General features: G+C 50.0%; 1 protein-coding gene across 1 annotated transcript; it reads right to left on the bottom strand.

Moving 5' to 3' along the window:
* Positions 1–3,600: 3,600 nt before the first annotated feature.
* Positions 3,601–11,807, bottom strand: CELA3B (chymotrypsin like elastase 3B). The gene is made up of 8 exons (XM_033158830.1): positions 11,751–11,807; positions 10,582–10,667; positions 9,170–9,267; positions 7,497–7,631; positions 6,820–6,956; positions 5,204–5,346; positions 4,504–4,656; positions 3,601–3,644 (listed from the first exon to the last, which is right to left on the bottom strand). The coding sequence occupies exons 1-8, from the start codon at positions 11,788–11,790 to the stop codon at positions 3,627–3,629; spliced, it is 810 nt and encodes a 269-aa protein (XP_033014721.1). The 5' UTR covers positions 11,791–11,807; the 3' UTR covers positions 3,601–3,626.
* Between the last annotated feature and the right edge of the window lie 2,482 nt (positions 11,808–14,289).

The raw sequence follows: 14,289 nt of genomic DNA, 5'->3' as shown, positions 1-14,289 counted from the left end.
TGATTGGAGAACAGCATCATAACATTCGGGTAAGTGAGAACTGTGAAAAATAGCTGCGTTCCAGTTCCAGTATTGTCTCAGAAAGGGTCAGTTGGATAGACCTAGCTACAAATGGAATAATAATAATATGGAATAATTATACTGTATATTCTGGCGTATAAGACTACTTTTTAATCCAGAAAAATCTTCTCAAAAGTCGGGGGTCGTCTTATACGCCGGGTGGAGAATCTGCGGTCGAGTATATCTCAAACTCTATATTTTAACTGGAAAAGTTGGGGGTCGTCTTATACGCCCAGTCATCTTATACGCCAGAAAATACGGTAATAATAAATCCCACATTCCTAGTCAGGTAGCTGTCACCTGGCAACATCTGAAGGGCTACAGGTTGGCTGCAGTTGGAACCTAAGCCAGCCCATTCTCCTCTTAGGCCGCCTTGCCTGCCAGCCGCTTTCAAAGACACCGCACAAGTAGTCTAGACTGCAGCCAACTCTCCTGTCCATGCGCAAAGAGTTTTTTCCTATATCTGACGGGGCCGCGGAAATTTGGGTCATGTTTCAGCCTCTCCCCTGGTGAGAGAGAGATGGGGGTGGGTGGGTAAATCGAGGACAGGAGGAAATATCTACTATGTCACAGCAATAAATTTGGAGGCTGTGGAATCACAGAATTGTAGAGCTGGAAGGGACTCCCAGGGTTCATCTAGTCCATCCCCCTGCAACGCAGGAATCTTTTTGCCCAACGCAGGACTCGAACCCACATCCCTGAGATCAAGAGCCTCATGCTCTACCAACAGAGCCATCCATGGGTTTATAGGTGTTACTGTTCGGAGCCAGAGCCACCACAGAGCCTTTGGAGCAACTTTCTTAACCCTGTGTGGAAAACCTGTTGAGGACTGTTAACGACTGCCTTTTCCTGTAAGACCAATTGCAGTTGTCAACAGGTTTTGCACACCTACCAGCCAATCACCCATTCCCTCCACCCTTCTGAGTAATACCCCTCCTCACCCTCTCACTATATATAAGGGTCTGGTGACTTCTGTTTCAGTGTATCTGAAGAAGTGTGCATGCACATGAAAGATCATACCAAGAACAAACTTAGTTGGTCTCTAAGGTGCTACTGGAAGGAATTTTTTTATTTTTTATTTTGTTTTGACTATGGCAGACCAACACGGCTACCTACCTGTAACTCTCCTGCTTATTGTTTGCTTTCTTACATTCAGAGTGAGCTGCCCACTCTCTCACTTCCTGGTTTCCTCCTTCCAAGTGACAAGGGAAAGAGCTTCCAAACAGAGCCTGCCTGCATTTCTCCACCAAAATATTAGAAACTTTTTTGGGGGGTGTTTGCCAAGATGCGGCCAAAAACATTATTCATAGGAATGGCTATGCTGCCCTTACACTATAAATTCCAAGGATGGTTTCTAGGAAGGGGTGCTATGACAGAGGCATTTGTGGAATTCAGGATCAGAAAGGAGCCTGAAGTGGATAACTTCAACTTGCAATATTGCATAAGTGTTTTACAGCCAGTAACCCCGCAACTGGTGTTAAACGTTTAACCATTATGCCTTGAAGCAACTTATTGCGTATAACTTTATATACGCAGCCTGACACTCTACTCTCTTTTCATTAACCGAAGGCGACTCAGCAAGAATATAATTTTAAAATATTATTGTAACTGAGTACAGCAGGCTGGACTCAGGCAGTTGTCATGCTGTTAGCAAGAGAGGGGATTACTGAGTCTTGGTATCAAGATAAAGAAGGCATGATGTTGGGAACTTAATATTGCAAAAATAATAATAATTTGATATTCAGATATCACAGACAGGTGGAGCCAGTGTGGTTTGTTGGTCAGACGTGAGAGTGCTGAACTAGGAGCTGGGAGACTGGGGTTCAAATCAGTCATGAAGCTCACTGGGCGACTGTGGGCCACTCACCATCCCTCAGCCTTAACCACTTTGCAGGGTCATTGGGAAAACTGAATAGGGAGGTGGGAATCGCCTTCAGTCCCTTGGATGAAAGGCAGGAAAGAACGATAAATTGCAGGTTGCCAAGTGGGTATTTTAAACAAATGGATTTCTCCCAAGAATGGCAAGCCTGGGGAAAACACAGCCAGCCTTTCGATGACAATAATGTCATGTGGTCAACTGTGAAAAACTTGCAAACAGGAGGAGCACCCATCTGGAAGCACGCAAAGGTTTTCAGAAGTGGAATGATTTCCAGCAAAGCAGCCTGTTGCAGCAGGACAACCAAAGTGTCTTGTGGCACCTTAAAGGACAACCAGTTTTGTTGTGGCATCAGCTTTCATGTCCGCCTGATGCATGAAGCACAATCCTCAATGTTGTATATGGCCACGGCTCTAACTGAAATTGCTACTATGGGCCCATCAGCACCACACATTTAAAGCAGTATCAAACCACTTTAAGCTGTCACGCCTCTCCGCAAAAGAATCCTGGAAGCTATAGTTTGTTAAGTGTGCCGAGAGTTGTTTGGAGACCCCTACTGCTCTCCCAGTTTCCTGGGAAGAGGGATTTGGCTGTTAAACCACTTGGGGGAGTTTTGTGAGGGGAGTAAAGGTAAAGGTAAAGGTGGCTAGCAGGACTGAACCGCTTCTGGCGCAACGGAACACTGTGGCAGAAACCGGAGTGCACGGAAACGCGGTTTACCTTTCTGCCGCAGCTTTCGAAATGCTAGGTTGGCAGGAGCAGGGACCGAGCAACGGGAGCTCACCCCATCACAGGGATTCGAACTGCCAGCCTTCTGATCAGCAAGCCCAAGAGGCTCAGTGGTTTAGACCACAGCATCACCCGCGTCCCATTTAAAGCACACCCACCGCCTCAAATATTGGGAATTATAGTTTGTTAAGGGTGCTGGGCATTGTAGCTCGGTGCAGGGGTAGACGCAGTTCCTGCGACTCTTCGGGGGAAGTTATGTGTGCCCTCACTTGTCCTGACGGACCACCCTCTGCCTCAGTGACTGTCAGACATTTTGCCAGCTGAAGGGAAGGACAAGATGTGCCTAACTCCCCCCCACCACCACCACATTCCCCACTCCTTGTGCAGAAGGCATGGGTGGACTTTGGGCTTTCAAATTCCAGCCACGTCCTGTATGTAACACACCAAACATTGCCTCCCCCCGCCTCTCGTGTTCCTTTCTAAGTCATTGTTGCGGCACCCAGTGTCGGGGAAGCAGTTGTGCGCCCCTAAACCCGCCTCTGCTGAAGGCAGAGCTGTCAACCTTCCTTTTTTTTTTGCATTGGGAAGCGGCACTGGAATAAGGGAATTTCCCGCAAAAAAAAGAGGGAAAGTTGACAGCTATGGCTGAAGGTGACTGGGCTGGAAGCTGAATTGTCCTTCAGTGTTGGTGACTGCACCCTCCAAAGCACCACAGGGTGGCTTGAGACTAGCTCAGGAGATGGCGGGAAAGCTCTGCGCTCCAGTGCGTTGCCCCTGCCTCCTCCATAATCTGCTGCCTGAAGTAGCTTGCCTTGCCTAACCGTAGGGCTGGCCCAGAGAAGCAACGAAGGCCAGAGAAAGAAAGAGACAGTAGGCAGGTGAGTGCATTTTTAAAATTTTTATTCCGAAGAGTCCAGCAAGGAAGGGATTCTGCTGCAGTCGCTGCTGCTGCTGCATGACGTTAATGGCTGGAAATGGTCTGCAAGGGAAAAAAAAAGATTCCCTTTAATTCTGCCTCCAGATTATTGCTGAAACCAAATACAACCCATTCTTGATAAATATTGTACCACAGCTACAATGATTAACTTCAATTAGCATCAACACGTACACATATAAAGGGTAAAGGGACCCCTGGACTGTTAGGTCCAGTTGCGGACGACTCTGGGGTTGCGGCGCTCATCTTGCTCTATAGGCCGAGGGAGCCAGCGTTTGTCCGCAGACAGCTTCCGGGTCATGTGGCCAGCATGACTAAGCTGTTTCTGGCAAACCAGAGCAGCGCACAGAAACGCCGTTTACCTTCCCGCCGGAGCGGTACCTATTCATCTACTTGCACTTTGTCGTGCTTTCGAACTGCTAGGTTGGCAGGAGCAGGGACCAAGCAACGGGAGCTCACCCCATCGTGGGGATTCGAACCGCTGACCTTCTGATCGGCAAGCCCTAGGCTCTGTGGTTTAGACCACAGCGCCACCCGCGTCCCTATCAACACATATAGTAATTTGTAAATTTGCAAATGAAGTTCTCGTTTCTTCTTCCTGTGTGAGGTTTTAATTTCCATCGATTGTTCCTTCATTCCTTTATCAAATATGATGTCCATATTAATTATTCCTGATCTCCTTTGTTGACTCGGAGTTAATCTGGAGAGGTCTCTCTCTTTTTTCTCAACTCTTCTGATGCAGCTGTAAAATTCCACCTTTGATTTCAAACAGGGAGTCACCCAACGTCCTGCCAAAGCCCAGGCAGGCCTCCAAGTTCTCCCCTCCATGTCCAGTCGAAGCAATTAATTATAATTATTAGTAAAAGGATAATGCCATGCCAGAGCCCCGGGATGCAGGACCTACCTCTTCAATCCAGTTGTTGAAAGCAGAGACGCGGGTGAAGACGGTGGGCTTCTTCAAGGTGTTGCACCCCCAAGCAGAGACGAAGCTGGTCACCCCATGGACGTACCACCTCCCGTCAGCAGCCCGGCAGTTGAGGGGGCCTCCGGAGTCACCCTGAAATAATAGGCATAATAATATCAGGCATGTCCAGCTCCCAAGAGACTGCGATCTACTCCCACTATAAAAAAAACTGGCAGTGATCTACCCATTTGATCGATCAGGATCACGTGATCGACCAGTATCAACCAGGGACACCCCGCAATCGCAATCAACCGGTTGGACATGCCTGTACTATATAATATACTATAATATACTATAATGTTTCCTTAAGCAATCTGAAAAAGGCATCCTCCTATGGAAATATTCTCCCTCCTTGGAAACGCTAGTGGCTGAATGGCTGCTAACCAGAAGGTTGGTGGTTCGAGCCACCCTTGAGACGGCCGTGGGCAGGATTCCAGCATGGCAGGGGGTTGGACTAGAGGACCTTTGAGGGTCCCTTCCAACTCTGCAATGCTACGGTTCTACGTCTGGCCCTTTCTGCCTTCCACCGTCTTGCCCCCAGGATAGCTGGAGATGGGGCCCCATCGCTCAGCATCCTCTGGGGCAACAGCACCGCAATTCCCTTATCCGGAGCCAGCCCCCTTCTTTGCGGTTTACTGACGTTGCAGCCAGAACGGATGTCTCCCCCGGCGCAGACCATCGTCTCCTTCACGGTGGAGCTCCACCAGTCCGGCTGGCTGCAGTGGGCGTAGTCCACCGATGGGAGCAGGGCTTGCTGAAGGATGGAGGGGAGAGGCCCGCCAGCTGTAAGAGAAGGGAAGGGGTTTTGGGAAATAATCCCGACCAAGGAAGAATGACAAGCCAAGTCGATGGACTATGCCGAAATGGCAAAATTCACTGGAAAGCCCACGAACCAAGAGGACAAGAACTTTGAAAAAGAATTGGGGGGGGGGGGATTTACAATGTATTTAGGAGACTACTGTAAGCAGATGAAAACATTAACAGGATTTTAATATCGCTTGTCAGGTAAAAAAAGACTATAGATAATTCAGATGGATTAAAAAAAAAAGTGGATTGTGAACTGAAATTGCAGCTGTAAACGTTAACACAAGGACCCATGGAGGGGGTGAGGGGAAGTCTGGAGATTCAGAGAATCTCTGCATATGGATGGGTGATGATTTTGTTATGAATTTTGTATTTGTAAAATCAAAGAAAAATATTTCAGGAAAAAAGAAGGGTTTTGTAACTCAGGTCTTAGAGCACCTGCTTGGCATCTAGAAGTCCCAGGCTCAAACCCCCGCTAGCATCTCCGGGTAGGGCTGGGGGGGAAGTCTTCACTGGCTGAATTCCAGGAGAAGCTGCTGCCAGTCAGTGTGGGGAATACTGATGGAACAATATAAGATAGCTGATTTTGCTCCTATCCCAAGTGGCCCTCTCAATGCCAGGAGGACTAGAAGCTTCTTTTATTTTTAGCGGGATGCGGTGGTAAAGCTTTGCATGCGAAAGCTCCCAGGTTCTGTCCCCGCTAGCATCTCCCGGAAGAACTCAGAAGCGACTCCTTGGCCTCAAAGCCTTGAGAACCTTTGCTGCCTGCCAGTGCAGACAGTACTAGGGTAGGTGGACCAATGGTCTGGCTCAGTAGAAGGCACCTTGCTTTGCTCCTGTTGAGCCCATCAACAAAACAACGAGGACTAGAATCTTGCTTTGAATTTAGCAGGAGGCTAAAGTTCAGACCTGTGCACGCAGAAGATCCCAGGTTCAGTTCCCAGACGGAACTGGGAAAGGCTGAAATCCTGAAGAGCCACAGTTTATTTATTTAAAGCATTTGTGCCCCACTCTTCAAACGAAAAGGCTCCCAGAGTGGACTGCATACGATCAATTAAAACAAGGCGCCCACAGGCTTGCAATCCAAAATCAGAAGAAGAATAGCACGACACACAAGGAAAAAGGGACAGGGAGGGAAGAGGAAAAAATCAAACCCAAGGGACTAATGCTGACTCTGCCCCTCCCCGCCCACTGTTCTTGGGACCAAGAAAGCCAGTGGTGGCATAGTTGTTAGCATGTCAGACTAGGACTTGGGAGAGACCCGGGTTCAAATCCCCCCCCCCCAACCTGGCCACATGAAGCTCACTGGATGTCCTTGGAAGCCAGTTTTCTGCCTCTCAGCCTAACCCACCTTTCAGGGTTGTTATGGGAATAAAACAGGGAGTTGGAATTCCTCAGAGGACCAAAAAAGTGGGAGAGAAATGCAACAAACAAATAAACAAGGTCACGTACTGTAGAGGCGCCCCCAGCCGCTGATGTAGCAGGGGGATCCATTGGGGAGCAGGTCTCCCGGGGGAGGGATGCACCCCAACTGTACTTTGTCGTTGAGCTCTGCACTGTGGGAAAGCTTCAGCAAGGCGATGTCATCCCTGAAAGAGGAGAAGGAGGTTTTGTGTTGGAAATGCAAAGGGAAGGAGGGTACTGTTTTTTACCATATGTGGTGGACATGTACTCGGCTAAAGGCTTTCTGGGAAATGATATGTAATGAATTAAAGAAAACAATAAAAAGTACCTTCCTTCTCTTTGCATTTCCAACACAAATTTGAACTTGTTTTGTACATTTTAGCAATTTTAGGTAAAGGTAAAGGGACCCCTGACCATTAGGTCCAGTTGCGGATGACTCTGGGGTTGTGGCGCTCATCTCGCTTTACTGGCCGAGGGAGCCGGCGTACAGCTTCTGGGTCATGTGGCCAGCATGACTAAGCCGCTTCTGGCGAACCAGAGCAGCACACGGAAACGCCATTTACCTTCCCGCTGGAGCGGTACCTATTTATCTACTTGCACTTTGATGTACTTTCAAACTGCTAGGTTGGCAGGAACTGGGACCGAGCAACGGGAGCTCACCCCACCGCAGGGATTCGAACCGCCAACCTTCCTAAAAAGATAAAGGCCCTTCTCCTCCTGCTTACCCACAAGCCACGCAGTTGTCGTTCCAGCCAGGGTGCACATAGATGTCCCCCGAGTTGACCAAGATGTGCTGCTCTGAGCCTTCCTCTTTGCTCCGGTCGTACTCACCCAGAACCACCTTGTATTGGCGGGATGCTCTGAGAAGAGAGAGGTGCATTAAAAACCCTCTGGCTTTTGTGTGGCTGGAATGTAGCTCAATGTAGGAACTCCCTGCCTATTGAAGATCAAGCCAGCGCCTTTGCCATACTCTATTCAGCGTCTGCCAAAAACACTCTGGTTTAGACCAGCCCTTTTGGAAAGTCAGTGCAAGTTTCAATCTGATTTTAAGTCTGTTTTTAATAAACCTTTCTGGTGTTTTTGAATTATTTCTGCTCATTTTTGTAAAATGTTATCGTTTTATCTTCTTTGTAAGCCATTGTGAGGCATTTTATACAATCAGTGGGACCTTGGCTCTCAAACTTAATCTGTTCCGGGAGTCCATTCCAAAACCAAAGCGTTCCCAAACCGAGGCGCGCGTTCCCATAGAAAGTAATGCAAAACGGATTAATCCATTCTGGACTTTTAAAAACAACCCCCCAAAACAGTCATTTAACATGATTTTTACTATCTAACAAGACCTCTGATCCACAAAATGAAAGCAATAATCAATGAAAAAAGGTAAAGGGACCCCTGACCATTAAGTCCAGTCACGGATGACTCTGGGGTTGCGGTGCTCATCTCGCTTTACTGGCCGAGGTAGCCGGCGTTTGTTTGCAAACAGTTTTTCTGGGTCATGTGGCCAGCATGACTTCAGGTGAACCAGAGCAGCACACGGAAACGCCGTTTACCTTCCTGCCGGAGCGGTACCTATTTATCTACTTGCACTTTGACATGCTTTCAAACTGCTAGGTTGGCAGGAGCTGGGATTGAGCAACAGGAGCTCACCCTGTCGTGGGGATTCGAACCGTCGACCTTCTGATCGGCAAGCCCTAGGCTCTGTGGTTTAGGCCACAGCGCCTCCCACGTCCCATAATAATAATAATCAATCTACCGTACTATAAAATAAATAAGACAGCATTGTAGATAATTAAAATTAAAAAACAAAAGCGGCAAACTTAATCCGTTCCGAAAGTCTGTTTGACTTCCAAAATGTTTGAAAACCAAGGCGCAGCTTCTGATTGGCGCAGGCACCCTGGAAACAATAGCCAACCGCAGCATTGGACGTTTGGCTTCTGAAAAACGTTCAAAAACCGGAACACTTACTTCTGGGTTTTCGGCGTTTGGGAACCAAGATACCACTGTAAATGCTTCAGCATCGTTCAGTTGGTTAGAGCATGGCACTGATAACACCAAGTGCACAGGTCTGGGACAGCTGCACATTCCTACATTGCAGGGGGTTGGACTAGATGATCCTCAGGGTCCCTTCTCACTCTACAGTTCTAAGGTTTTAAGAAATATATCTGCTCCTTCGCCCGCTTTCCTCTCTGACGCTGCCCCCCGCTGCCGTGGGACTCTCGGGTGATTTACCGTGTGGTATCAAGGTGCCAAGTCAAATCCATTGCTCTGCCCGCTAGGCCCTCCTACCAGTCCATGTGGCCCTTCGAAGATTGCTCACATGGCCCCCGGGTTCCTACCCCCGTTTCATGGGTGTGCTCAGTGCTTAGCTCCGGCACGCCTTGAGAGAGACCGCACTTACGAGATGCAGTGTCCGGCAGTCATCACCCAGTTGGCATCGATGAGGGTCCCCCCGCAGGTGTGGTGAAATTGCCCTCCGCTTTCATATTGCAGGGAGACCTGTAGAAGAGAGCGTAGATGATGGAGGAGCTGAGATCCTGCCAGGCTGGCAAATCTTCTGCTTTGCTCCCCACCTGAAAGGACTTTCCCAACGCTTTCCTGCTCCGTTCCTCAAGAACAGGGGCAGCTGTCCAGTTGTCACCAAACTGCATCCCCCAGCAGCCGCAGTCAGTGGCGTAGCGTGGGTTACCAGTGCCCGGAACAGGGAAAGTGTTGTGCTTGGGTGAAAGCATGTGCCGGGGGGCACGCGCTGAGTCCATTCGGAGGGTGAACTGAGTCTGCCTCCAACAGGGATGATGGGAGTTGTAGTTCAGCCATATCTGGTTGGCCAAAGGCTTCCCACACCTCCTCTGGACGATGCCAGACTGTCGGTGTGTGTGATAGTAGTTAAGAAGGTTGGACAAGGACTTCACAGCCCCAGATTCAAATCACCATTCAGCCATGGGGTGACCTTGGGCCAATCCCTTTCTCTCTCAGCCTGGTCTACCTCACAAGACGGTTGTGCGGATAACAATGGGAAGAAACTTTGAACTTTATGGGGATGTGACCACAGCTAAAAAGGAAAGTCTCCTGACCTGTTCGTTGTTCCTCGTAGGGGAGTTTCCCCAGTGCCCCCTGCCCCGATTGCTTCAGTCAGCCTTCCCCTTTCCCAGCTCTAGAACACTGGTGTGATGGCCTGGGAGTCAGACTCTGATGCTGAACCTGAGGGATCCCAGCCTGCACAGGATTCCCCGCCTCCAGAACCAGCTGAGCCGGGGCCAGGGCTTGAGCCTGAAGGATCCCCACCTGTGCTGGATCCCCAGGTGCAGGCATCAGCAGAGTCTGCTCTGGCTCCTGATGGGAGGGAGGACCCATTGCCTGCAGGTGCTCCACTCCCAGCCTCTTCAGAGGAAGCTGAGGCGGCCCCTGGGTCCAGTAACCCACCAGCCTCTCCTGAGCTGCAGAGGCTCAGGACAGAGAGGCGAAGAGAACTAAGTGCCTACAGGAGGAGTGCTCGCCTCCAGGCCCGGAGGAGAGGCGAGTCTCCGGAGGATCGGGGCCGCCCTAAGCATAGGGCCAGATAAAAGCCAGCCAGACCCAGCCCAAGTGGCGTGAGCAACTTAGTTGCAAGCGTATGCTCAACCTGCAACCTTGTGCCTGAACCTGCCTTGGACCTTGACCTGCTCCCTGCCTCGCTCCCCGCCGGACTGACCTCCTTTGGACCCCTAGACCCAGGACTGGACTTGGACCTCGCTTCACGGACAAACCGTTGGGGCCAGCACACTAAGGTGAGATGACACCACTAGGCAACGCTCCCCCCATGGAGGTACTTACTTGCCAGGGCCAGCTGTACGGCACAGCATCCTCGCCATTCACCACTCTCCCCGTGGGGACGTAAGAAGGTTGTCCGCAGCCAAAGACTGATGAGAGAGAGGAAGGCAGTTTGTATTGGGGGGTCATTGATGGAATTGATATTACCCAATTCCTCCTGCAGATTTCACTTTCCCTGAGATTGCCTGCAAGGCAGGGAATGCAACCCAACATTTCTCCGATGAAAACAGGGACATCCTATTCTATAATAATTTTCCTATTTTTACCCCGCCCATCTGACTGGGTTGCCCCAGCCAACATATATAAAAACATGATGAAACATAAAACATTAAAGGGGGGAACCCACCTTCCCTATATAGGGCTACCATCAGATGGCTCGGGGTGTGTGTGTGTCAGATAACTCCATATCCTCCGACATTTCTCTGATGAAAATAGGGACAGGAAAAGTGGGACATTCCGGGATCATGTCAGAAACCGGGACGGCTTCTGTAAATCCGGGACTGTCCCTGGAAAACAGGGACACTAGGAGGGTCTGAAGCAGGGTGGCTCCGGATTGGGCCTCAAATACCCCGACGCTGGCTTTGCGGATGGCGCTGTGGGTTAAACCACAGAGCCTAGGGCTTGCCGATCAGAAGGTTGGCGGTTCGAATCCCCGCGAAGGGGTGAGCTCCCGTTGCTCGGTCCCCGCTCCTGCCAACCTATCAGTTCGAAAGCGCGAAGTGCAAGTAGATAAATAGGTACCGCTCCGATGGGAAGGTAAACGACGCTTCCGTGCGATACTCTAGTTTGCCAGAAGCGGCTTAATCATGCTGGCCACATGACCTGGAAGCTGTATGCCGGCTCCCTCAGCCTATAAAGCGAGATGAACGCCGCAACCCCAGAGTCGTCTGCGACTGGACCTAATGGTCAGGGGTCCTTTTACCTTTACCAAGCCCCTGTAATTAGGGCCAAAGCAGACACATTTCCCCACATTTCTGCTCTCAAAGCAAACGGGGGAATCTGCGTTATTCTGCTACGTTAAACCCTATTGCTCTCAAGACCACAGTCCACCAAGCAAAATAAGGGGCTGGGGGGGGGGAGGCCCAGTATGGAAAATGACTACAGGCATGGTGGTGGTCTCAGGCGAATTGAGGAGGTGGGCTACTAGGTTGCATGTGGGGAGTAGACTTTACCCTCAGCTGCCAACAGGAATGGGACGAGGAACCTCCACATTGTGGCACGACCGACCGACCGACTTTCTGGGAGAGCGGGAATGAGCGGCGGAGGAGCCTTTAAATACCACCCTCCCCGTCTTCAAGTGGGCTGGTTCCTAGCTATTGCAGGAGCCCCCAAGGGCACTGTTCAGCCTTGGACCTGCATGGCACCCGGTTCATATCTCTTTTCCCAGCGCAGAGGGACATTAAGGTGGCAAGGTGGGGAGAACAGGAGGTGGTAAGGGCAGCTGTCTGGAGTGCTGAAAGTCCCAGGTCCAACCCCCCCAGCATCTCCAGGGACACAGCTGCCAAACGATGGAAATTGTACAAAGATGCTGCCAGCCAGTGTGGACAACACTGAAGCAGTTGGTCCAAGGGTCTGGCTTGGGATAAGGCAGGTTCCTATGTTTCTATTCAAATCAGGTCTTTAATTCAGATCTGAGCATGAGACTCTTAATCTCAGGGTTGTGGGTTCAAGTCCCATTTTGGGTGAAAGATTCCCGGGGGTTGGACTTGATGAGCCTCGTGGTCCCTTCCAACTCTACAATTCTATGATTCTATGACCTCCACAGCATTTCCAGGAAGTTTTGCAAATGTCCCCTGCCTGAGGAGCTGCTGCCAGCCTGTGTAGACAGTATTAGGTTAAATGGACCCTGTCTCAGTACAGGGCATGCTTCTGTGTTCCTATAGCGAAAGGAAAATCTTTCTCGAAGCACCTCTTAGGGCTCAGTCCTGGACACCGGCTTCTGAAGATGTGAACTGTCCAGGAAAAGATTGCCTCTGAATCTAATAAGAGTGCCTTGCCTTTGCCTCTAGGCACAAGAAGACCCGCAAAGGCACCCTGAGGCATTTCCTCTCGCCGGGTTTAATCAGAGACACCTTGGGTTTTAGAAATGAAACCCCAGCAGTCTGATTTTCATGGCCATTAATGGTAATGTGTGGTGCTGCGATGCTGCTTTTTTTAAACTTGCCAGCTGAAGCATGAAGGGAGGGGGGGGGGAGAGAAACTTTCTGGCTTTTGCAGAGATCACCAGTGAAACAGGCAACAGCTGTGAATTAAAATGGCATTTGTGAACCACAGGCTCCTCTTTGGTGTGGACTCGATATATGAGCCACCCTAATCTCCAAGCAGACTCCCAGGGGCTTTCCCAGAGTTCAGTTTCCTTGGGACGAAGGTTGGCAGAGATGATGGTGTCTTTAGGATACAGCGTTACCTTGGTCCTCAAACTTAATCCGTTCTGGATGTCCGTTCCAAAACCAAAGCATTCCAAAACCAAGGCGAGCTTTCCCATAGAAAGGAATGCAAAACGGATCCATCCGTTCCAGGCTTTTAAAAACAACCCCCCCCACTGCCATTTAACATGATTTTTTTACTATGAAACGAGACCACTTATCCATAAAATGAAAGCAATAATCAATGTAAAGGTAACGGGACCCATGACCATTAGGTCCAGTCGTGTCCGACTCTGGGGTTGTGGCACTCATCTCGCGTTACTGGCCGAGGGAGCCAGCGTACAGCTTCCAGGTCATGTGGCCAGCATGACTGAGCAGCGCACGGAAACGCTGCTGGGCTGCATCTCTGATCAGTTCTTGCAGCAAGCGATGGGAGTTGCCCATCCCTGCATTAATAGGAGGCAGAGTGGTAATGGAGGAAATTCAGGGCATTAAAGGCAAGTGAGGGTCTAATTCAGGGTTGGGGAATATCTGTGGCCTTGCAGATGGTTTTTGGATTGGCATATCAATCCCTGAAATAAATAAAGGTGCTCCAACTCCAGCTCCCATCATCCCAGGCAACTGGGGTCCGCCACTGTCTGAAAGGTCACATGACCCCTGTCCCTGAACTTGACCGTCACTTGCCTTTAGTGCCCCAGTTTTAGGAGTCAGTAAAAGATGCTGATGGTGGAGAAGGGACATTTCCCGTTGAACAGGACCAGAGGTGAGAGATCAGTAGTCATAGCTGTGCCTTGGAAACCACATGATGATGATGATGATGATGATTGATTTATTTATAACCTATCCATCGGGCTGGGTTTCCCCAGCTACTCTGGGCGGCCCCCAACAGAACACTAAAAGCAGAATAAAACATCAAACATTAAAACCTTCCCTAAACAGGGCTGCCTTCAGATGTCTTCTAAAAGTCAGATAGTTCTTTATTTCCTTGACATCTGATGGGAGGGCGATCCACAGGACGGGCGCCACCACCGAGAAGGCCCTCTGCCTGGTTCCCTGTAACGTCACTTCTCGCAGGGAGGGAACCGCCAGAAGGCCCTCGGAGCTGGACCTCAGCGTCCGGGCAGAACGATGGGGATGGAGACGCTCCTTCAGGTATACTGGGTTGAGACCGTTTCGGCCTTTCAAGGTCAGCACCAACACTTTGAATTGTGCTCGGAAACGTACTGGGAGCTAGTGTAGGTCTTTCAGGACCAGTGTTATATGGTCTCGGCGGCCACTCCCAGTCTCCAGCCTAGCTGCCGCATTCTGGATTAGTTGTAGTTTCTGGGTCACCTTCAAAGGTAGC

This window comes from Lacerta agilis, chromosome 8 (assembly GCF_009819535.1).
Source record: "Lacerta agilis isolate rLacAgi1 chromosome 8, rLacAgi1.pri, whole genome shotgun sequence".
Lineage (NCBI taxonomy): Eukaryota > Metazoa > Chordata > Lepidosauria > Squamata > Lacertidae > Lacerta > Lacerta agilis.
Note: the sequence above shows the minus strand (reverse complement) of the source record. Positions and strands in the feature narration are given on the sequence as shown.